The sequence below is a fragment of the Pelobates fuscus genome, chromosome 8 (genome assembly GCF_036172605.1).
Source record: "Pelobates fuscus isolate aPelFus1 chromosome 8, aPelFus1.pri, whole genome shotgun sequence".
NCBI classification, from domain to species: Eukaryota; Metazoa; Chordata; class Amphibia; order Anura; family Pelobatidae; genus Pelobates; species Pelobates fuscus.
In genome coordinates this window covers 22,137,311-22,164,040 of record NC_086324.1, presented here as the reverse complement: position 1 = coordinate 22,164,040, position 26,730 = coordinate 22,137,311, and the positions used below count along the sequence as shown (strand labels likewise).

The 26,730-nt window shown below is 33.4% G+C and overlaps 1 protein-coding gene across 1 annotated transcript in view; it reads left to right on the top strand.

The window, feature by feature from the left end:
- The window catches only part of LRP1B (LDL receptor related protein 1B), a 1,140,323-nt gene that overhangs the window by 1,017,300 nt on the left and 96,293 nt on the right, over positions 1–26,730 (top strand). The window contains exons 63-69 of the mRNA XM_063429375.1: positions 6,275–6,368; positions 8,387–8,503; positions 8,617–8,736; positions 12,373–12,492; positions 18,676–18,792; positions 23,111–23,217; positions 25,893–26,022. Coding sequence (XP_063285445.1) covers positions 6,275–6,368; positions 8,387–8,503; positions 8,617–8,736; positions 12,373–12,492; positions 18,676–18,792; positions 23,111–23,217; positions 25,893–26,022 — 805 coding nt within the window. The remainder of the gene's footprint in view (positions 1–6,274; positions 6,369–8,386; positions 8,504–8,616; positions 8,737–12,372; positions 12,493–18,675; positions 18,793–23,110; positions 23,218–25,892; positions 26,023–26,730) is intronic.

Sequence of the window (26,730 nt, the reverse complement as noted above, 5' to 3'; positions counted from 1 at the left end):
CTTCTTCAAAAGCATTGAAGTCTAAAACCATTTACAAAATAAAATCAGTCATATACCATCACAAAGAAAAAAGAAAGGAGGAAAGGAGATCCTGAGACACAATGTCCAGGATACACCAATTGGATATATCAGAGTTAGTAGTTACTAATAAAAACCATAATTGTATTGAACATCATAGACATGAAAAAATAATAAAAAACACACACATCCAAATTCCCAAAAAGGGGAGAGAAAAAATAAAGCTCAATAGTTGGAAAGGGAGAGCCAATGTATATAGGAGGAACAAGGAAGAAGAGGTAAATAGCTCTTATATATAATATAGAACTAGAGCATAGAAGGCAGATCTAAAGTCTAAACGACCTATAATCTCATATAGATAGATCTCCTTAATAAACTAGAACCTTGCATAAACCAACTTCTACATTAGAGTAACATGGATGGAATGTATAGAACCTCTAATTCCTATTCAATTATGATCAGGCTCAAGAGTTAACAGAGTCAAAGATAGCAATAGATACTAATGCACAGCTGTCAGGACACAAGTCCCTATTATCCTGTAACATCCATAGATAAAGAACTAGTCATAGCTAATCTGATAGATCTCTTAAGAGCTCTTAGAGCAGGCTACATCCCTAGCTAAATAGCTTAGAAATAACAGCTAGGATTCCCCATAAAAGAAATAAATAAATAAACACCCCAAAAAAAACAAAGTGCTTAAATCAAATAGTGAAGTGATTTAAAAAAAAAATCATAATCAGCCTAACGCGTTTTGGCGCTTAAACGAGCGCCTTTCTCAAAGGCTATCAATGAGGAGACTGACCTGGACGAGTGTTTATACAGCCTTTACTAAAATGAGAAGCCAATCCGATTGGGAGTAGGTGGCATTACAGTTTCCCGCCCCCCTCCGGTCGGATTGGAGAGTGTCTCTTGTCTATTAATTACCAGTGGGCGGGGCTTAATGCCGATCATGTGAGACGGTTATGTTCCCGCCCACCTCTGGTCGGATTGGAGGATGTCTCCTGTCCATTAGCTACTGAGTACCAGTGGGCGGGGTTTAATACCGATCGAATGAAACAGTTGAATATTCCATAACCATGGACGCAATCTCGCCCTATAAATGTATATATAGGGACATGTCATGGGTGGAAAAAAAAAAATCAGTTAGTTAACTGGCATTTACAGTAACAAAACATATTTAACTTCTCATAAAAAGATGACACAAAAATGTAAGAGTAAAGGCTATCATAATTAACCTTAATGTTTCATATCTATGATATAGTTTAAAATATTATATGTATGAAGGTGGTAACACATTAAACTAATACATACTCATAACACTATGGGTTAGGATTCTAAAAAGGGGGTAAACGTAAAGCTCTCATTAAGGCCATTTGGGGACATAGTGTCCAATTTGTAAATCCAGAAGCATTCTCTTCTTTTCAGGATTAAGTCCAGATCGCCTCCCCTTTTACCCATCTGTACCTTTTCGACGCCGACAAATTTAAAACATCTAGGCGATTTGCTATGATGTAATCTAGCGTGCCTAGCAACAGGGGTGTCTCTTTCAGATGTGACTAAATGGATATGTTCCATCATGCTTCTTTTTAGGGGACGTATTGTTTTCCCTACATACTGTGGTACTCCGCAGATGTGGCCAAAATAGTAAAAAACAAAAAGTTAGCATTTAGTAATTATAAAAAAACCCAGAGTGAGGAAGACAGAATGACCTATAAGATTAGGCAGAAAGAGGCTAAGCAAGTTATAAGAGCTTCCAAATCACACACAGAAGAGAAAATAGCACAGTCAGTAAAAAAGGGGGACAAAACTTTTTTTAGATACATAAATGAGAAAAGAAAAGTAAAACAAGGATTAGTTAGATTAAAAACAAAAGAAGGAAGGTATGTAGAGGAGGATAAAGGTCTAGCTGACTGCCTCAATGAACATTTTTGTTCGGTATTTACAGCTGAAAATGAAGGAAAGGGACCTCTGTTAAAAAAAGGATAAATTAGTCATTTATTACATGTGAGTTTACAGAGGAAGAGGTTCTATTTCAACTGTCAAAAGTAAAGACAAATAAGTCAATGGGACCTGATGGAATACACCCAAAGCTATTAAAAGAGCTTAGTGGTGTACTAGCAAAACCATTAACAGATTTATTTAACCAATCATTGTTAACAGGAGTAGTCCCAGAAGATTGGAAGTTAGCGAATGTTGTGCCCATTCACAAGAAAGGTAATAAGGAGGAGTCGGGCAACTATAGGCCAGTAAGCCTTACTTCAGTAGTGGGGAAAGTGATGGAAACCATGTTAAAGGATAGGATTGTTGAACATCTAAAAACACATAGATTTCAAGATCAGAGACAACATGGGTTTACTTCAGGGAGATCATGCCAAACTAATCTTATTGATTTTTTTGATTGGGTAACTAAAATTATAGATCAGGGTGGTGCAGTAGACATTGCTTACCTAGATTTCAGTAAGGCTTTTGACACTGTTGCACATAGAAGGCTTATCAATAAACTGCAATCTTTGAGTTTGGATTCCAATATTGTTGAATGGGTAAGGCAGTGGCTGAGTGACAGGCAACAGAGGGTTGTAGTCAATGGAGTATATTCGAAGCTTGGGCTTGTCACCAGTGGGGTACCTCAGGGATCTGTACTTGGACCCATTCTCTTTAATATTTTTATTAGTGATATTGCAGAAGGTCTTGATGGTAAGGTGTGTCTTTTTGCGGATGATACTAAGATATGTAACAGGGTTGATGTTCCAGGAGGGATAAGCCAAATGGCAAATGATTTAGGTAAACTAGAAAAATGGTCAGAGTTGTGGCAACTGACATTTAATGTGGATAAGTGCAAGATAATGCATCTTGGACGTAAAAACCCAAGGGCAGAGTACAGAATATTTGATAGAGTCCTAACCTCAACATCTGAGGAAAGGGATTTAGGGGTGATTATTTCTGAGGACTTAAAGGTAGGCAGACAATGTAATAGAGCAGCAGGAAATGCTAGCAGAATGCTTGGTTGTATAGGGAGAGGTATTAGCAGTAGAAAGAGGGAAGTGCTCATGCCATTGTACAGAACACTGGTGAGACCTCACTTGGAGTACTGTACACAGTACTGGAGACCATATCTTCAGAAGGATATTGATACCTTAGAGAGAGTTCAAAGAAGGGCTACTAAACTGGTTCATGGATTGCAGGATAAAACTTACCAGGAAAGGTTAAAGGATCTTAACATGTATAGCTTGGAGGAAAGACGAGACAGGGGGGATATGATAGAAACATTTAAATACATAAAGGGAATCAACACAGTAAAGGAGGAAACTATATTTAAAAGAAGAAAAACTACCACAACCAGAGGACATAGTCTTAAATTAGAGGGACAAAGGTTTAAAAATAATATCAGGAAGTATTACTTTACTGAGAGGGTAGTGGATGCATGGAATAGCCTTCCAGCTGAAATGGTAGAGGTTAACACAGTAAAGGAGTTTAAGCATGCGTGGGATAGGCATAAGGCTATCCTAACTATAAGATAATGCCAGGGACTAATGAAAGTATTTAGAAAACTGGGCAGACTAGATGGGCCTAATGGTTCTTATCTGCCGTCACATTCTATGTTTCTATGTTTCTATACTTTAGTCTGCATTTGCAAGTAAGAAGGTAGACAACCCCTGTGGAGTTACAATTAAATAACTGTTTAATTGTAAACCTGAACATACCAGAGGAGTCAGTTATAAACTTCAAATCTCTATTTATGTAGCAACATGCTACACAACGTCCACATTGATATGTACCTTGTACATTGATCCAACTTTTTGTTGTTGTGATTATTCATGTTGGATTTTGAAAAATGGCTTGGTACCAAAAGGTCTTTTACGTTTTTCCCTCTTTTGGTGGTAATAGAGACTCATGGGGGGGATTACATCTTTTAAGTGATGATCTTGAGTAAGTAATGGCCAGAATCTGGCCAGGATCTTTTTTGCTGTATCCCATCCAGCGTCATAGTTTGCCACACACCTAATTGTTTTTGGGGGGCACGGTTTGGGTTTGTCCTCTAGGAGGATCTCACGTTCACTCTGGAGTGCTCTTTGATATGCCTGTTTAAGGCACCTGTTAGGGTAACCTTTGGCTTTAAATCTAGCTTTTAGCAAAGCTGCTTTGTGTACAAAGTCCTCAATAGAGGAACAGTTTATTTTAAGTCTCAGATATTGGCCCACTGGAATGCCTCTCTTCAGTGAGGTGGGATGATAGCTTTGCCAGTTTAGCATATTGTTGGTAGACGTAGGTTTATGGTATAGGGTAGTCTGGATCTGTAATCCCTCCGTAATAGTAAATGTGCAGTCAAGAAAATTCAGTGTGCATATGCCTATCTCCATAGTCAGGCGTAAATTTAGGTCATTTTCGTTAAGAACTTCCACAAATTCAGTGAAAAAATTCTAAAGAAATTCTAAAGAAAACATATTGTGCTGTAAGATATGATTAAAAACAAAACAATTCCCTTTTCATTGACCAAGGATGATGACACCATTTATATCCTGAGCTTCATGAATCTGTAAACACCTAGTGACAAAAACATGTACATTACAACATACAGGCATTGTGTATGCAATAACTAACTATTTTTCCTTTCTGTAATACAAATGAAAAGTGAGTTGTGATGTGGCTTCTGCTTAAGCCTAAACTGTCATGCAGCCGCATCTCTGTCTATTCAGAAATAAAGAATTAAAAAAAAAAAAACAATTGTCTTTTATGTTGGCTTTGTGAGTTAAAACTAAAGGAGATGTGGCAAGGGCTGCATGAACATAAATAAAAGTGATTTAACTTTTAAATGACAGTTAACTGAGCACTGAGACTAGGGGCATGATCAATACATCAAAACTGCTTCATTCATAAGCTTACGTTGTTTTGGTGCTTAAAATATATTTTTACCATTTACAGAAGGTCAGATAATGCATTGCTAATTATGATGATCAATAGAAATAATATTAGTAATTTTACACTACTAATTTACTAATTGCTAATTTACTAAATTTAACAGAAAAAAAATACAAGAAGAATTTACAGAACAACAAAATGACAATACAAATCAATACATAAGTAAAATACATTTAACCTTAAATATCTTTAAGAGTGGTACCACTGTATTGAAGAAGAAAAAACATGTATTATATGTGTAGTCTGACCCAGTTTCGAAATAGGTTCACCCTTTATAGAGCCCTTAACTGATGGATAAGTAAAGGCCAGGGGCTGCCCTCTGCAGTGGAAAAGTTCAAGGGAGTCAGATGCCCCAAAACAAGTCACCTAAGCCTTAGCAATATATGTGCTAATACATTGCTCTAGGCTGCAAGCTATCTGTGATATAATAAACAGTATCAAATACCAAATTCTGGCTTATTTCTCATGCTTTTCATTTGATGCTATGAAACTACAAACTTTGTTGCTAATTTCAATTTGAGGGGTATTTTCAATAGGAATTAAATTTACACTTTTATGATTTTGACTACTGGTAAGTCGATCAAAAAAATATTTATTTAAAATCTTGCTTTTTATATTTCTATTACATAAATAGTAAATAAAAATAAATAATGTTTATTTATCTAAATATTTTTTTAGAAAAACCTACCATAGATTCTGATTGATTGTGAATGTTATTGTATTTTTTGTTTCAAAGTTAGCAGACATTATCTTTTTTTTTTCTATTTTTGAAATTTTGAATTACACCAGATTCATATAAAATGTAGGGCATTCGGATTAAAGTTGGTACTCATATTATTATAAGCTGCTTGATCAAATACATATAAATACATATATTGCAAGCTGTGGTTTACATAAATAAAACAGCAAACTGAATCCTTAGACTTTTCTCGTTTGATATAGGATATATCGCAGAATGTTTTTTTTTGTTTTTCTGACACATTTATTTCAGCTTGCAAAAAAGACCAAAGTCACAAAATTGCTTTCCAAAGCTCATAACAGGTTTAGCTAACTATGGTAACGTCTGTCACATTTAGATTCACTGCGAAATGTTCTGTAAAAGCATACTTCAAAGGAATTGGAGCATTTCAAACACTCAAAAAATTATATATATATATATATATATATATATATATATATATATATATACTGTTTAATGTTCAACAAACAAAAACTTTGTAAATAAGAAAATTGGTGAACAATATAAAATAATTAATAATTCCAGCAAGCCAAAAGGATAGTTTTGTCTTAATGGTACCTTATTTGAGATTTTTAATTTCTTTTTTTCTTCCTAATTTAGTTTCGCTGCAATACCGATAAATGCATTCCGTTTTGGTGGAAATGTGACACAATTGATGATTGCGGAGATGGATCTGATGAGCCTCCTGATTGCCGTGGGTATTCACTTCCTTCTAAATTGGTGACATTCTTAGTTCACTATCGATATTCTCTGGACTATGCAAATAAACATCCTTCTACTATGTAGGCACTGTAACTGCTTTGTTTCATTGAAGTGGTTATTGCCTGGAGTCCTATGGTTATAATGACTGGAGTCCCATGGTCTTGCCCTCTCGTTGAGTATAAAACCCTTTTTAAAGTTTAATGTTAAATGGCAGTACATAACAGTGCCTCCTTTTTGTGCTGCTTGGGCTAATTAGGAAATATTGGCAGCAGTGGGTGACTGTGATTGGCTGGGAATATCAGCTGACTGCTTACAGCCTATCACTGTGCCAATTGCTGGTATGAATTGGTATGGCTAGAGGTAAGTGTATAATCTCTGCCTTAGCCACACCTCCAGTAGGGGCCAGGTACCCTCATTTGGTGTTAAATTATATAAAAAAAGGTTTACCATGTAATCTTATGCCAACATAACTTAAATATATATTCTGAAATAGATATTAAAATAAGTTTTCAATGCAAATGTTAAACAAGCAAATAATATTCACAGAGCAGTACCTGTTACTGAGTTAAATCCTTCCATTTTAAAGAGCAAAAATGTTTTGCTTTTTTTTAATCACTAAGGATGCTCTATTTGTTTTTAATTATTGCTAACTAAGAAAGGAGACTCTTACTTTAAACCCAAAACATTTATACAGCCCTTATTCCTAGCTTCACATCATGTATATGATTAAACATTTTTAGCAGTTTTTAGTTTGACAGTATGATATTATCTGACATAGTAATGGCCTCTCAAACCCCCATACAAATATGTATTGTTTTTATAAAAATACTAGAAATTTCTCAGTTAATCTAAAATGCCTGTGATGTTACACATATGAAGCATAGTTTAAGAAAAAGGAAATGAAATTTGACTTTGTAAGCAATACAAAGTGCTGTTTCTTTTCACTGTGACTGATATTCAGAATTCCTTATATTCTGTAAGAATACCTAGTACAGTAATGACATATAATTACAGCCATGTCTGTTATAATGTGCTTCACAATTATTAAAAAACATTTGTATTGTGTTATTGAACAGCTTTCTTTTGAAAAATATGCCACCAAACTAAAGCACATATGCACTTAAAGGGGACATGTAGAGATATTTTGATAAAATATTTCCGTATCAGGAAATACATATTCTTTGTGTTTTTTATATATATATATATATATATAATTTAATTTACATATGAAAGGTCCAGGGAATGCAGAATTAATACACTTTGCTATGTGTGTGTGTGGTTATCTAATTTAAATCTGCTTATTTATACATTGATACAATTTTACTGGAACTGTGGGCACAACCATGAAATGTCATGCATAGTAACTTTTATATCACAAATTCCTTTTTTTTTTTTTTAGTAAACTCCTTGAATACGCTGTGTAGATTGGTGCCAATTAAATTCAAGAGTGTATTCACTAAACAGTGAATGTGTAGAGAGCTGAAAATTAAATGGCAAAATATACGCCAAAATAACACAATTTGGGTTTTCCAACTAAACCAAAATTTAGTTCGAATTTTGCAATTTTGCAATTCAGTTTCCAGTTGACTGCAACTCTATATTATAGTTTATGGATGAACCTCACATGTGATATTTCTGCTTTAATGACAAATCTATCAATAGGTTTGCAAACCCTGTACCTTTATAGTGCTTACAGGCAAAATAATCTTTTTAAAATATCATAAATCACATATTTGGGACACAGTATCTATTTCTGTCCATCTCTTTCTAATAAAATGCCATTGATACTTTGTAAGAACTTATTCAGAATATGCAATGGTCCTTAAATAGTGTCATGTTCTTCAGAAATATTCTGATTTACCCAGAGCACTTGTTTTTCAATATTTCTCAATAGCCCCGAATTTGACTGTTATTTGAATGATTTACAATGGCATTTCAGGATGCTATTCCTTAACACTGATTACAATGTATCCATTTTCATACATTTCAATATATTTTCTATTTCTACAGCTGAATTCAAGTGTCAGCCAGGGAGGTTTCAATGTGGAAGTGGACTTTGTGCTTTGCCGGCTTTCATCTGTGATGGAGAAAATGATTGTGGGGACAACTCTGATGAACTCAACTGCGGTAGGTGATTATACAGCAAGTGAAGTAGCTGAGGACGATACTTCAGTAAAAATGCATAAGCTCATTTAAATTCAAGGAAGGATGTGGGTTATGATTTGTTGAATGTTTTTCAGACACTTATGTTTGCCTGGCGGGTCAGTTCAAATGCACCAGAAAGCAAAAATGCATTCCGATAAATCTTCGATGCAATGGACATAATGATTGTGGAGATGAGGAAGATGAGATTGATTGCCGTAAGTTAACTACAGATATTATGCAAATATACTAAGCCATTGAACACCAGAGAGCCGCATTTTTGCATTTTGTATTCTTACACAATATAAATCCAAATGTATTAAGAGATAAATCAGTAGGGATCGAATTTATGGACTTTAACAAACATCAGGCTAAATACAAAAACAGGTAGGTTTGCATAAGTAGAAATCAAGGTTGAGCCTCTCTGTTTGACTTCAGTTATAAAAAGTTATAAAAATTATTCAAATTCACAATATATCTCTTAAATGTTACAATGCTAGCTATGTTCTAGACCACGCAATTTAGCATTACACCATTACGACCAATAGAGATGCTTAGAATGCTCTTCATATAGTGGTGATGTTTCTTCATTGGGAACGTAGTACTGTAGGGAAGTTCTTTTAATTATATACTCAATATACACTGCAGCAATTATCTACTAAATGGATTTATAATTTTCTAATGTTAATGTTGATTATTTACAGAGTCTAAAGTCTTTTTCATTAGTCCAAGACTTTGAAAAAAAATATTTTTTAGATTCTTTATTCTTTATTTTTTTTTTTTTATGTTTTAATGATTTGTTTCCATAATTGACTATAAGTGAATAGTTAAATATTGAAATGTTTGTCGTGAACCAACTATAGTTAAACCACATTCTTTTTAAATGTTCATTGACAAGTCTGGGTTTTGCAAAAACAAAACAAAATAAAACTGTAGAAATCTTACATTTGGTTAATAGGACTTCTTAGCATGTCAATGTGTCTTGCTGTGCTGTTTGCAAATATGTTTTTTCAATTTGTGCGATACTTGTCAAGAATACCTATAACAGTTCAGTAAAAAAGTAAAGCAAAACAAACCATTAAAAAAAAAAACTTCACAAATGTAGAATGGAAAACTGCATCTACTTTACACATTTTTAGAATGTCCGTACAATTGTTTCTAGCAGAAGTAAAAATGAATGATGACTTAGGGAGTGATTGTATATCAAGATTTGAAAGCTAGCAAATGCTGGAGTGACACAACTAATGTCAGTTTTGTTAGCTTGGCAGTTTGTTCAATAGCATATTTACTTCACAATTAGCGTTTATAGATAACAAAAATAGTACTAAACACTGAGGAGCAGATGGATCTGCTGCACATAAATTCACACTGGTTTCAAAGGATTTTTGTTATGGTCAGAGCTGCTTTTAAAGGCAGTGGCATATTATAAGAATTTCTGGGGAGATGGGATTTTTGGGCCATGGTTTCAAGGTGATTTGGACCTGTAATGTATAAAGGATACACCAAAGATGCAAACATAAATAGGAGCACCCAAAAATATAAAGTACAAGTATATATTAGACACAAAGTACCATAGGCATGTACGGATATTTAAAAGGATGTGACAGATGTGACAGATCATGGATATAAACAATTCAACGAGCAGTGTAAAATTACAGGGGAGAAAGCTCATGGGAAATAATAGGGCGACCACGCGGCTCACGGTATATTTGTGAATTTTGTCTAGATAATAGAAAAAGGTGATATTGACAGTGGCCGACAATACTTTTTTTTTTCTCTGTTTTACTGAAAGAACACCTACTCCAGGCCTGATCTACTAATTTGACAGAGTTCTTTAGATAATTCCCTAGTGGGCCAAGATTTAATTGCTAATAGTAATTAACATCTCCTAAAAGATAGATGCCCAGTCTAAGTGACCTTGTGAATCAGAAGAAACCTGTCTGGGTGTGCTTTATTCCTCTCTTGCTGTATAGCCTATATTAAAAGACTGGAAGTGCCAGTGTGTTCTGGTATCGTCAATCACTGATAGTGAACAACTTTGGGAGATGAGCAATCCCTGGTCAAATCCCTGGGCAAAAAAAGTTAGGAGAGCATGACGATGCATATTGTAAAGGAGTATCTGAACATATTTTAGAAAATATACAGCTGTTTTGATAGACTTCTTTACCTAATGTATATTTTAAAGCTATAATTGTGAATTACTGGGTTAGAATCACCTTTACAAAATGAGTGCTGTAGAGCTGCCCAGAGGACACCTTTGCACCAACCTCAACTGTTAGATGCTGTGGACTGTGGGCTGCCACCAAAACACAAGGAATTATAGACAGACAGATAAACAGATAAACAATCTGACCATCCATCCATCTATAACTCTGCTTGCCTGTATGTTTGTCCTTCTATACATCTGACTGTCGATGCTAGACAACCAGTCAGAGAGTCACGATAGAGCGATATGCATGACCTGGAAAAACACCAACTCCATCCTTGTGCAACAGAACGATGTGTGCAATGGCAAAGTAAACAAGTGTGGCAGAGAAGGGATCTAGAATATATTGTTACATACTCAAGCTCTAAGCTTTTTTCTGTTACATATATATATATATATATATATATATATATACACACACACACATATATATATATATATATATATATATATATGAATATATATATGTGTATATATATATATATATATATATATATATATATATATATATATATATACAAGGATATTCTTGGCACTCACACCTCAATGGAAATACTGTTGTAATCCTGCCTGGGTGCAACCTCGGCATCAATATATATATCAAATAGAAGAAAGGTGTACTCACAGGTCTTCATCCAAAAGGTATTGTGACATGTGTAGTCAAATCAGTCGATTGATTTGACTACACATGTAAGGCACAGCTAAGAATAAAATACCTTTTGGATGAAGACCTGTGAGTGCACCTTTCTTCTATTTGATATATAAATATATATATATATATATATATATACAAATCAAGAGTTATTTGGGATACAAAGTATAATTTGGTGCTACTATCACCAAGTGTGAACCACTCCAACACACAAAAAAACAATGTAGTGAAAGATAAAATTATGGTGAGAGCACTCAAAACATGCAAAAGCAGTATTTTACCAGACTTGGTTCTGATGGGAATATCTGTTACTGTTTTAGATATTCCCATCAGAACCAAGTCTGGTAAAATACTGCTTTTGCATGTTTTGAGTGCTCTCACCATAATTTTATCTTTCACTACATATATATATATATATATATATATATATATATATATATATATATATATATATATATAGGGTCCACATTTTGTATACGTATTAACAACTAATAAAATAATTATCTAAATATTTATGAGAGTTACATTACGTCATATTATCTAGCTTAACAAAAAATATCCATATATTTATATATTCACATTATTTATTAGTTTTTGCTATTCAGTAACTTAAGTATAATGAAATATGAAATGTAACCCAATTATTTATACAAAAAAAAAATTAAAACAAAACTTTGCAATATTTCGCATCAAGTACATTTGAATTTTTTTTTTTGTTTTAATTTCAATATTCTTTTGCATGACATATCTCTTTGCATGCTGAGAGGGGTGTTGTATTCATTTACAGGAAAAAAGGTATGCGTTTCTTAGTTTCACTCATTAAATTATGTGTGCAAAGAAATAAAAGTAACCAATATTTTTCTCTCTTCCTCGCTGTCTCTGGTAATTGCATTTGTTGCATATTCTAATTAATTTATTATCTCATAATCTTGAGTAGGAATTGTGTCGTATTTAAAAAGTGTGCTAAAATAATGGTCTTGCTCATTATATTTCCAGCTGAAAATAGCTGCTCCCCAGATCATTTCCAATGTAAAACTACAAAGCACTGCATATCTAAACTGTGGGTCTGCGATGAGGATGCTGACTGCGCGGATGGATCAGATGAAGCAAACTGCGGTCAGTATTAACCTTTAAATGCACACAGTATTTTGTCCAAGAGCTTACAAACTTTTTTTTAAATATTGTTTTACTCAGATTTTTTGATTTTTTTTTATCTCAACACACAATTTAATGATAATTCATTTTAAATTTTCCAACTATTTGAGAAAAAAAAGGTATAGCAATATTCTAACCAACAATGTGTTCCTCGAGCTGTTAATTTTAATTGGTTAATAAATGTGTTTTGCAGCACTCAGAAGTCTGCCAGTCACACCTTCATTTAACATTTTTTTCCAACGAAAAGTGAAGGAGAAACTCATGAGAACTTAGTTTCAATACTATTTTATTTACTAAATTCCATAAGGATTCGTAGTACCTGCTCTACTGCTGAAATTAAATCTCTTGGCCAGGCATCACTTGGACACACCAGGCATCTTTAAGTCATAGGTCTCAATCTCATATGGTTGCCTCCGCACATTTTGAGTGTAAGCAACAACTTAACTGACCGAGAGAGGCTGCTCTTGCCTGTGCTGTGCAAGTCTGCAAAGTTAGCCGGTATGAGGCAGATTAATTCCAGGGGTAGGATTGATTTCCTGCCTTAATTTTCCTATACAAAGAAAGAAATGCTCAGGCACTCACTGTGTTAAAATTCAGGCAGAGTTTAATGGAACATTATAGTGCACAGCAACGTTTAGAGATGTAAATAGTTTGAGTTTGTAAATATTATGCAGTTTGGACAAGAGTGTAAGATGGTAGAAGGAGCTGTTATTTCCTCACTCTCATTGCATAGCTTTTAAGATTAAGTTTAGTTTAGGGTGTTTTTCCTGATATATTAACAAGAAATTAATGCAATCAAAGTCCCTTTTACGCCAAGTGTCTGATTCATGTCAAGAAAGGAGTTAGAATGTCTGGCAGTAAGTTATCTCACAAGATCTTCCAATCCTAGGTCATTAAGTTAAATATGTAATTGTATGAGTCACAGGATCCCTGTGACTCATCATTCAAGGTTTAGTTATGACAGTAATTTCTGTAAGATATATTGTTATCATTGAATGTAAATATTTAGCTTTTTATAAATTGAATAAGACTTGTTTGATGGAGAGATAAGGTTATACCTGTATTGAGGACGAAGTCAGGTGATGGAAATAGAGTTTCAATAAAAATCATGATTAAAGGGACACTATAGTCACCTGAACAACTTTAGCTTAATGAAGCAGTTTTGGTGTATAGAACATGCCCCCGCAGCCTCACTGCTCAATCCTCTGCCATTTAGGAGTTAAATCCCTTTGTTTATTAACCCTAGTCACACCTCACTGCATGTGACTTGCACAGCCTTCCATAAACACTTCCTGTAAAGAGAGCCCTATTTAGGCTTTCTTTACTGCAAGTTCTGTTTAATTAAGATGTTCTTATCCACTGCTATGTTAATAGCTTGCTAGACCCTGCAAGAGCCTCCTGTATGTGATTGAAGTTCAATTTAGAGATTGAGATACAATTATTTAAGGTAAATTACATCTGTTTGAAAGTGAAACCAGTTTTTTTTTTTTTTTTCATGCAGGCTCTGTCAATCATAGCCAGGGGAGGTGTGGCTAGGGCTGCATAAACAGAAACAAAGTGATTAAACTCCTAAATGACAGTGAATTGAGCAGTGAAATTGCAGGAGAATGATCTATACACTAAAACTGCTTTATTTAGCTAAAGTAATTTAGGCGACTATAGTGTTCTTTTAATGTCGATAAAAAATACACAGATCAGAACACAGAATGTGTCTGTTTGAGAATATAGACAGACATATAGATATATAGACAAACAGAATGACAGATAGATATATATGTGGATATTTATTAAGTACTCATACCATATTAAATGGTGACAGCTGAAGCCGTGAGTATCAGATGATTACCAATGTTTCCCAATATGCGATCATTCTCAGTGAGCAAATGTCTATAAACGCTGACAGACACACACAGCATTAATACTATGTGTCTCTTTGCTTTCCAGCTTCCCTGCTTATTTACAACAATGATGAGATTATAATAGATTGTGCATACATGCTTTGATATGCCTGAGATTCATGAGTGTCCTACTCCTGGGCAGCCATGGGTAGAATGACAGCAGCCTGGGCCCTAAGATAAAAGTTAGACATGGGTCCAACCCATCTCTGAATCCAACACAGAACTAGAAATCATATTGATCGGCAGCTCTTCCAAAATGTTATCACACCATAACCAGGTCTAGATATGAACAAAACTTTGTAATATCTGCTAATCACCTACGTCAAATCCTACTCGATCGTATGCTCATTCGTCCCCTTTAAATGCCACCTTTCTATAACTCTGCTACGGAATATGTTGGAGCTATATAAATAGTAATAATAAAGTTTTGTGCATATTCTTCTCACTCAGCAACTGCTGAAACTTGTATTCAAGTACTTTTCTCTTAGACAGAATACAAGCATGTCAGGTAAGGCACATAGAATCGCAGCGACTACCTTGTCAGCTCTAGGACCAGGTATTCTTCTCAGTAATCTATACATTCATCTTGCACAACACACAGATACAATCTTTAGTAGATTAAACTATAAATAATAAATATATAGGTACAACTCTGCTGTCATGCCATAGTATGGGAATTTCCTGCCCTGTGTGTACCAACATAGATGAGTCCATTTTACTGCATCGTATATACAGTAAATGACACATACCGTGTTGATCAAAGATTCGGTGCAGTGCCTTATAAATATGCATGATCCATTTTACTTTGTAAGCAGCTATTTTGAGGCACAGCAGTAACTAGTTTTTGTACTTCGTGAAACTGGTTAATGTAATTAGCTACCTACTGTGACAAAAACTAGTAACTGTAATTTATTGCTTTTCACAAAGAACAGTTTACAGCATAACAATTAGAAGAAAGTCAGAGGTCAGAGATAGTAATTAAGCGTTGCACAGTAAATTAACCTTTGTATCCCATTATATTGGAGACAAATGTAAGCTACTGCCACTTGTTTATTCTATGAATGTTAAAAACATAAAAAGCTGTTGTTTTAACATGATTCAAATGAAGCATGAAGAAAGATGTACACTGATAAAATGATGACTGGGGTGTTTATTTCTGCACTAGTTCTTCACTCATTCATGGAGAGAATGGACCAGAACTGACATGGTATAAATAGATTTGACTAATGCTTTGCTATGAAGGGTTAAAGCATATAAATAGCTCAAAGATCTCCTATGTACAATTATGTGTAGTTGTATTAATTTTACAAATTGATTTAATATATTTATCACATTTATTGATTCATGAATGTCAGAAGACTTAGAAGGAAAACTGAACGTACATTTATAAAATATGTGTAAATCCTTAGCATTATCAGTTCTTAAGAGATTTGGCCACATATTTTAGAAAGAGATCATTCTATCCACCATGCGTGTTCCAGTCAGCTAGACAGATTAACGGAAAAGCAGGAAACAGATTTCAAGAAACACGTTTGGACGTCACCAAACTCTACGTAAACTCTATCTCAATCTTATGTGTAGGATATGAAAACTTGACTTCCGAGTTTGTAAATATTTGCTCCAACCATTGTCTCTTTACTTTGCTGTAGTTTAACTTTCTGCTATGCGTGAGATAGCACATAGTTAGATCCCAACATTATTTTATATCAGGAGAACAGGTATAAAGATGTATTTATTGCCTAGCAGCCTCCTCTACAGTAGGACAAGGTTAGGCAACCCCTATAATGTTCTTACATCCCTATTGCTGTATAGGGCAGATATAGTCCACAACATCCGGAGTGCCGAAGGTTGCCTACCCCTGCAGTAGGGGCTAGGTATGGTAAGTATAGTATAGTAGTTATACATTTTGGTTAAATGTACAGTTGTATTTATCAATTCATACATCTCATTGAAGGTACAGTAGAATCTGTAGTTATACAGTTCATATGTATTTTTTGTATATAACAATAACAGGTGCACTTAGCACATCACATACATCATTACCTTATTCCGAAAGTGCATAATGTTATCTTTAAAGGGATTAGCTCAATAGAGATTTTTGGAATTGAGAGCCTACTTGAGAATCTAGCTGTTATTCCTCATTATTTTTTTTTAAATGTATTACTTATCTTAGCACGTATGCTGAAATATGAAAGTTAAATGTAGCTTAATAACCAAGTTTACATGACTATGAATGAAATCGGAACTAGTGACAGTCTCTACAGTCATTTTTCTTAGTGAACCCCTAATTATAATATTTTATTGAAGTTCTGCAAAATTGAGTCAGGGTATTTATAATAAGTTGCCAGCACATATAAAGGATGCATTAATAATGCTGCATATATAGTTTTCATTTTATGTCTTTGTGGAAATCCGCTATGAAACAAGAAAAATATTTATTACATGTGAAATCCTGATCTCATTTAATGATTGTTATAAACCACACTAAAGTAAGCATCCGACAGATGTTCCAGAAAAATGAACATGCATTTATCCCTGTTGTTTTGAGATAAATTCTTCAATATATGTTGAGTACATTTAATTTACATTACACTATGTATCCTGTGAAATATAATTTTAATTATCTACATAAATTAGATTCTAAATTTGCATAAAAGTTTGAAATAAAAGGAAGTAACAAAAAATATACAAAGCAAAGCAAACACCATGTCCTACATGTGTATAATGCAAATACAGATTCAAATGTATACATAGCCACATCCTACAAACACAGATATCTCTTCAATGTGGTTGCAATTAATTGAGTATGATGCTTAGATAAATAGCATTTATTTTTCCATTACCACTTTCCTCTTGTTCATAGCCTGCATTATGTCCAATTGGCCCTTACATCCCAATGCAGTGGTTAATACACTGATATCCCATTAGAGTGGGCATAAAAATTGCGAGAGACACTCACTGCATTACATATAAAATAATTTCACATCCACACGTTAGAATTTTGGGGCATGGCCACATGAGGCAAGTATCATACAGAAAAGAGGAAGGCAAATAATTTGATGTACTTCAAGTTGCTGTACACAATTTTTTTTTATAAGGAGTCTGACTAATTACTAATATAATTCTTACACAAAAATCACAAAGTTACCTATTCAAAAATGGCATCTGTCCCTGTTAACCCAGACTCACTGGAGGTTGAAGCATTGCATGGAAAATACTGGACATCTGTTTGCTGCATTCTTAGAGCAGCGTACTTAGAGAATGCTGTATTCTACAAATGTGAAAGAGTACGTTACTCCTGGTAAAGTGCACATATAATTCTAATTGGTTTTGGAATCTCAAGCACAGTTGTTTGGTTTGAGAACAGGTGTGCATCAGCAGTCCTTGAGACTTCAATACAATATACAATAATCCTTCAACTCTACATTTGGGTTAATTTAGAGGAGGGAGCTTAGGTTTCCATTCGTGATCAGTGCAACAGATACACTTTTCATTTAACACCAGTCCCACAGGCTATGTGGGAAATGTGGAACACGTCCATGTACATTTACTTATTATTATTAAACAGCACATTTCTTTACATTGATTGTGGGAATAAGAAATAACAGCTATTAGTTCCCCATAAATCCATCTGCTGACCTGTGTATTCACTAACCCCAGCCATTCACTGCAGTGCATGGTTAGGTGGGACAGAAAGATTATTATTATCACCATTTATATAGCATCAACAGATTTACAATATTGTAAGAGGGGGGGATTTAACTATAAATAGGACAATTACAAGAAAACTTACAGGAACGATAGGTTGAAGAGGACCCTACTCAAACAAGCTTACAGTCTATACAATGACTCTGAATTTATTTTTATTATAAACCCACTAAATGCCCAGTCAAGTTGACTGTTTGGAATTTAACAAGTAATGAGCAAGAATTCACTATGATTATTAACATAACTTCAAGAAGGCTTAATCCATGATTATTCCATGTCATGAATTACACACTGCAATTCTTTCCATATTCTGGTATTTGGTACCATAACTAAAAATGACCATATGCATTCTTAAAAGGGTGTAAATTGACTCTAGTGGTTTGGCTGAATACATTTTTTGAAGCTCTGTATCAGTATAAGGATCATTTAGAACTTTAACACATTTTAAACCACTAGTGTGGTTTAAACTACTACTCTCTACATCTCTTTCTCTACTTGTCTTATCTTTCTCCTGTCTTATTTTTATTATACTTTACAGACAAAAAGACATGTGGACCCCATGAGTTTCAGTGCCAAAACAAAAACTGCATTCCTGATCACTGGAGATGTGATGGTCAGAATGACTGCGGAGACAATTCCGATGAGGAAACCTGCAGTAAGTATTGTTGTGGGATTATTATAGCACTATACAATGTTAGAAGACACCAATTTGTAAAAAAAAATCTATATTTTTAAAAGAAAAGCTTATATTAACTAAGGATGAATAGACAATGCCACCTAGAATATTTACAACTTTACTGGATGTGTTTCAAATTTACAAAATAATAATAATAAAATAAAATTGTCTCTTGAATAAATACGTTCATTTTGTCCAACTTACTTTTTGTTTCAAAATTTCTAATTTGGAGATAAAATTAATAAGTCTGAAAAAGGAAATAGAAAAGGGGGTATTGACTATTTATTTTGTCCATATTACTCATTTTGTAAACACTAGAATTATTAAAACTGGTAACAAATTCTAATACTATCTGTAGCTGAAAGACAACTTCTCCCAAAGAGAGAAAGATTAGCAGTTCACTCCATTTTAAAAGCTCTGTAGGGTAATCATATATAATAATTAGAATCTATTTGGCTCAAATCCAAGACAATTAAAAATCTCATGTTCATTATGCAAAATAATGATGTATAAGCATTTCTTTTAATACATTTTTTAACTGGACTTCGTAATGATGAGCTTTCAGGAGTTCTTCCCTTTGTCAAGTTTAATGTGTTTATTCAAAGATTCAGGTTAGAATCAAGTTAGGTCCAGGAACAGCCAGTGCACATATTACATGTGTGCATTGTGTCTTCTCAGAATGATTTCTCTATGTTGACTGCCACGTACAAAGTACACACTTTTAAAATTAATTGACAGCGGTCCTGTGAAAGTGCACAAAAGGTGTGAATATCTACATATACCTTTATTTTCACACCTCACAGTTATATAATTCCTGATAGAATGTGTATCTCCAGAACCCCCAGTTGGTTCCAGAGGAGATGAGAGATGAAGACAGGGCATTTTTCTTTCACAAACTCAGGTCTGAACATATCAATATTGGGAGAAGAAGAGTAAAACCTGTCAAACATAGGCAGGCTAGCACATGTAATGAAAGAAATCACATAATATAAGTAGATACATACCAGTGATGTGAATATTATGCTATATATAAGTTCTGGAGACATACATAAACCACCATGAGGTTTTGATAATCTATATTGTCTAAACAATAAACTGTAGACAGTTGCTGACTAAATCATAAAAATTGGGCCGCTTTGGACAATTTCTGAGTTGTAGTGTTTTTTGTTTTTTTTTACAATATCTTTTATGACTTAGATTTTGTTGTCCACGTGTTTATTAACTATTTAGTGAACATTCACCAAAGTAACAAAATGTTTACCTATGATGTTGAAGAATGTATAGCTTATGTTAGCTCCTTGGGTACAGAAGCAGTTTATATTATTCTTTATTATTTTATCCTTTATTCTTTATTATTCCTCCTTAGCCCCACACATTCATTAAACATTTTTTTTAATTAAACATCTGTTATTTGCAAGCAACAAAATTTCTCCTTCAAATAGAAAATGTATTCCACAGCTGAGTGCCAAAATACAAACATAAACAAAATAGTGGATTTGTATGGCAATGATGTTAAATGTATTATAAATACCAGACGACACTGCTGTTACCGTAACTGAGATGTGGTGCTCTATTATTAGCTGTTATGTAATGGTCTGTAAAAAGTGGTATATGGTTTTCAATAGACTACTTGTTTTATGTACCTTTTTTAATTTGTGTTCAATTAGTCAGATAATTGCATGTTGACTTCCAGAAATAAACTGCACTTGCAATAACATAATGAAGCGTTAATGTCAAACCTAGTGAATGTTGTGCCAGGCGAAATGTTAATCATCTTTACAACTGTTTGATTAAAAGAAAAAAAAATATATAGAGTAGACTTGATATTTTAAAGTTTCACTTAAAGGATCCTGACGAAAGTTCTGACACAGAACTGAAACGTTGATCCACTGTGGCAGTTGCTGAATAAAAGCTAATTTTCAATATATTATAAAGTCCTTGGAGTGCTATCTTAATACATCTTTATTATAATTTTGCTGACAAGCACCAGGCTTCATATACTTTTCAACTGGAGTGCAAGTATTGGATATTTTATATATATATATATATATATATAGACACAACCGACTTCCTCAACAAACTCAGCCAAATCACCAATCTCCCTGCTAACACCATCCTTGTAACCATGGATGTGGAATCTCTATACAGCAACATTCCACATACAGATGGCATCAATGCTTGCTTCCATTTTCTCTCTCATGCCAACAACCAAAAATACAGCCCCCGAATAATCACAGAACTGGCACTATTTATCCTCACACATAACTACTTCAGTTTTAACAATGAAGTTTACCTACAAACCATGGGCACTGCTATGGGCACTAAGATGGCACCCCAATATGCTAATCTGTTTATGGCAGATCTTGAACAGAGATTCCTAGAAATACAACACACCAAACCATACACATATTATCGCTATATCGATGATATCTTCATAATTTGGACTGAAAGCAAAGAAAAACATTTTCCCTGAAACACCCATTTTGGCCTTCAGACAACCACCAAACCTCCAACAAAAATTAATCAACAGGAAGCTGCCCACTGATGGTAAGAATGAAGAAAATGGGACCAGTCAATGCAAAAAACCTCGCTGCAAACTGTGTCAGCACATGTGCACAGACAACACAGCCACACACAACAATAAATCCTACAGCATTAAAGGTTCATACTCCTGCACATCCAGCAATGTGGTATACATGATTTAATGCATTAAATGCCACCTAGGATGCTACATTGGGGAAACCACCCAGCCATTAAATGGCAGAATGAATATGCACAAACACTCTATTAAACACCACAAAGAAGAATCCTACTGCACTCCTGTGGGACACCACTTTACCCAGCCTGACCACTCACTGAAGGATCTAAAAATCAAAGTACTGAAAGGTTTTTTTAAAAAAAATACCCAGGAAAGAAAAACTTTTGAAGCCAGAATGATTAAATGGTTTAACAGCAAGAATAGAGGACTAAATATTTATTTGGGTTTCCTGTCCTACTACCAACACTTTACATGAACACTCCCCCAGCATTATCTTACTGTTTTGTCATATGTATCACTTTAAAATGCATTCCTATATGTTTATTCTATCTTTATACAAAGTACTATGTGTAGACCTATGCTTTCCCATACTCATATTAAAGTATGCTTATATATATGACTGTGCATTTATATTTGTGTTTATGAGTTCATGTGCATGTATGTATATATGTATGTATATGTGTGTATGTATATGTATATGTAAATGTGTTTATGCGTTCACATATACATATTTATGTATGTGTGCATGTATAAAGTGTACCATCCTCTGCACTGTCTGCTTGTTTTTTTTCTTTTCCCTCTCTCCCCCCTCACTCTGCTCTTCAGAAAGATATTTATGACCCTCTGCAAAGATGGTGTCTATTTTCTAACAAACCTGTGTCTTATCTACACTCATGTCGCTTTAACCCCTGTATCACAACTCAACTTTGAATTCTATGTGTCGTCTTGTTTAGAAATGCTTCAGACTTGAGAAAGGGAGGTTCTCCCGAAAGCTTGTCATTAAAAAATTCTGTTAGTCCAATAAAAAAGGTATTACAAGATACAAATTGTATCTGTTTTTTACATCTACATCACTGGACTAAAACGGCTACAATCTCTCTCTCTCTCTCTCTCTCTATTTATATATATATATATATATATTAATATAATATTATATTCATATAATATTTCTATATAAATATTTTTGTTTATATATATATATATCTGTATATATATATATATATATATATATATATATATATATATATGTATATATATTTTTTTTAACTGTGTCCTCTTTTCTGTGGAGGTTTTACTATATTCTAGTACCATACTCCTTATTTTAATCAGTGAAATGCTCATGAAACTTTCCAGCAACAATTACAAATGACATGATCTCACAGTGGCTGAATAATTCACTGATCATTACCAAGCCCCTACACAAGCCTCTTTTGCATTCACTAGTCCCCATTGAAACACAGTTATTGAATCCTTGTGTTAGGTCCAGGGAAACCTCCCCTAAGCAACAACATAGGAAAATCAGAAAAACAGCAAGACTTGCAAGAGTACTATATATATAGTAAGATTAAGACATTGCTATTGTCTGTTTCTTGGCTACAGTGATGGTCTTCAAAGCTTTTGATGATTTGGTACTTGTTTAGGAGTCAACTCCAGAATGAATCAGGAGACAATGGAAATGTTTTCCAAATATATTTAGGTAGACATGCTGAAACACAGTGAGATTTATTTTATCTGCATGACCTCTTTAACTTTTCACAGAGCCGCAGACATGTGCACTAAAGGAACTTCTTTGTGCTAATGGTGACTGCATTTCAGCAAGATTTTGGTGTGATGGAGAATATGACTGTGCAGATGGAACAGACGAGGTAACTATGAAACCTACACAAAACCTAGATGAATGAACTGCTATCCTGTTGGATTTACAATTTTCAATAAGCCTTCTAACCTTATGTCCACCTTATCCTGTCACTAAAGGTTGAAAAGTAATTGTATGGAATCCAAGTTCTCTCCTGGGAGCAACAAAGTAACCTTAATATTAAACTAGATTGACTTCACATAGACTTGTGCCAGTATAACCTTTGATTTTCTGGAACCCAGTCAAATCACACTCGTATTTCTATAGTACTCAACATGTAGGTGACAAGAATAAAACTGTATTATTGAGTTATTTTACAGTGTCAAGAGACCAAACTAATAATGGTATTTCAAATTATAAGTTCCACAAAGGTTTGTAGTTCTGAACTTTTAGGAAGAAAGTTATTTATTTTTGCTTAGAATTTTTTTTTAGATTTCATTGAACGTTATTTAGCAATCTAAAAATACATTTACTTGTGTCAACTAAATAAAAACATTACTTTAATTTAACTGTATTTATTTATAACTTTGGTTATGTATGGTTTTTATTCAAGAAAGATAATAATTTTATAGTGATCTAAGCAAATTATGCTGTGATGTAATTTCATAATATGTTATTTTTTTCTTCTTGTTTCAATATTATTAAAACGCCTACATTAGTTTTTTTGAGTAATTCAGTAGTTCAGGAATTCTACCACCATTATGAAAACATATAAAAACTTTATATTATCATACAAAATTGTAGTATCTACTCTTGTGGGCAAAACCAAATGCAATATAGGATGATTATTTATTTGTGTACATAACACATTCTTAAATCACTCAAGTTCTCAGCAAATTGTATACATGAGATATTGATGCAATATGGCATGCAACAAGAGAAATTTTAACATAATACAATTGATTGATTAATAATAGTATACCTCTAAAAGTATATAAAAAAAGGAGAGGAAGAGTACAGAAATGTTTTAGCGAGGAAAGAAAGAGGGGACATGTTGATCATGGATATGTGGTGGTGCAACTCAACGATATTGGAGTAATTGTTTCCGCTGAAAAGTAGTTGGTAGATTAGATGTGTAGAGGTTTAATGGAAGAAGCTAGCCAGTGAAGAGAGCATAAATAAGCATTGTTTATTTCACTTATCCTGTGACATAATGAAGGGAACATTGCTACCACGGAGATGAACGTAAAGCTTCTTTGTATCAAATACCTTCAGAAATATGTTATTGATTGCCAATATATGTAATGATGTACACAGGTGCAGTGCTAGTAATATTTTTCAGGAAGATCTTTGTCACTGGGCTCCTAAGACAATATTTTAAAATATGTGTATATATATATATATATATATATATATATATATATATTTATATATATATATATATATATATAATAAATAACTGACAAATAAATTACTGACAAAATATACTGACAAAATAAAAAACTGCATGACAAAGCATGAACATATATTTCTAAAGGGTAATGTTTTTTTTTACATAATAAGACACCATTTTATTTATAAATATAAACTTCTAATTTATCTTTTTTTTTTTCAAAATCAATCCTTTTATTTCCTGTGTAACTCTCTCTATGTTTCTCTATTATTGATAGCCTAGATGCAATTCAAATATGTTCCTCTTAAAAGGCTCTAGAGTATGGTGAACTAGATTGCTAAAATTGAAATACAGGCACTTCAGATTATATCATTTCTTTGCAAATAAAGTATAGCCTTCAGCTCCATAGCAGTTCAGTATATCTGAAACTTAAAATAATTATATTTTGTTTATTGCTTGTTGAGTAGACAAAGGAGCTGTATATCATTAGCATGCAGCAATAGTGATGATTCTCACAAGAAACAAAAAAGTTTGTATGGAGTAATATAAATGTATGTGAATATTTTTGGTGGAGTAATTGAAAAGGGAATTTATCACAAAACAATAGAAAAATCTAGAGTATAGCAAAATTAAATTAAAATTCAGAACTTACTCATATGAACACAACCCTAAATCCTTATTGAAATAACTTAACCCCTACCATATAATTAAATTTTCCCCATAGGCTGAATTATTATATTGCATCGATGTATTGTAAAAATCAGATTGTTTTCATTTGATTTGTTTAAATAACTTTGTTTCAATTCTATTTAAAATTTATAAATATATATTGAGAGTTTTTCACACAATGTAGCTACCAGTTCACAAAACTAATGTCTATTTTATGCAATTTTCTTTACAATCTGTGAATGTTTATCTAATTGTGTATTTGTAAACCTATCTTTAAAGGCATAGTGTTTATATGTTGACACCAAGCTCATTTTTTACTCCATACTCATAGAATTTAAATTTAAGAACTCGAACATTCGTGCTGGTTTTTCTGTTTATGTTCAATCACTTTTTAATGTTGATTTTATTGGCTTGAACTTGCGATTATTATAGTTTTATTTACTAAACTATATGTTGTGATGAGCTAATAGATAATTTCAAACAGACTAGTTGGTGATTTGTGCAATTCTGCTGTATTTGAGTAAAGATTGCAGCTAGGTTGTCTACTCCCCATATTTCATTGTTGACTACTTTGATCATACATTTGTGGGGTTTTTCCAATTAAATATTTTTTGTCGATAAATATAGATTATGTTGATTAATCACTGCCGAGTTTTTGTTTTTTTAAATATTTTTATTACTAGAGGAATTGTGAAACAGGATGTGCCAAAGATCATTTCCAGTGCTCTACTGGTCAGTGCATACCAACTCGGTGGAAGTGTGATGGTCATGAAGACTGTAAATTTGGAGATGACGAAAAGAACTGTGAGCCAGGTATTTAAGAATTGCTTTATTATTTTTTATTATATTTGTTACTAAATCAAATGTGCAGTATGATCTTACCAACTCTTCTCTCTATTTGATTGGAATAACATATTTCATGAGTTTATATATACTGACATATAGTATCAAATAGTTATTTTTACAGGAATTATACAATTGTATATTCAGATTTGTATTTGTTTTAAATATGTCTTAGAGGTATAGATTGTATTATTAACAAAATTAAAAGGTACTTATATTGATGACCTCGTAATAATAAAATTTTGTCCGTGCCAGCAAACAAGATACATTTTAACATAACATAACTTATAAATAATCATAATAGCATTGACAATTGCATTGGCATTGGATTGGCTGAGAACATCAATCTTGATGTTTTTAGTCAGGGAGGTGGAGCAGCCAAGGCAAGACCAGAGAGGAGAGGAAAGAAAGTTAATTAAAACTCACCTTTGCAACTCTCACACGTGGAAAACTAGGCAGAGGAAAAGTATAGTGCTAGGAATGCATTCTTGAAATCCTAATGCTCTAGTGTTCATTCAACCCAGAGTACAAACCCATGCACTTACATTCAATATCTAGACCTTTCTAAACATCAGCATATTGATTTACACTTTTGCCATATTTTTGTTTTATATTGCATAATAGGTACTTGATTTTAGTCCAAAGTAAAAATGAGATTACTTGAAGTGTTTACTGAAT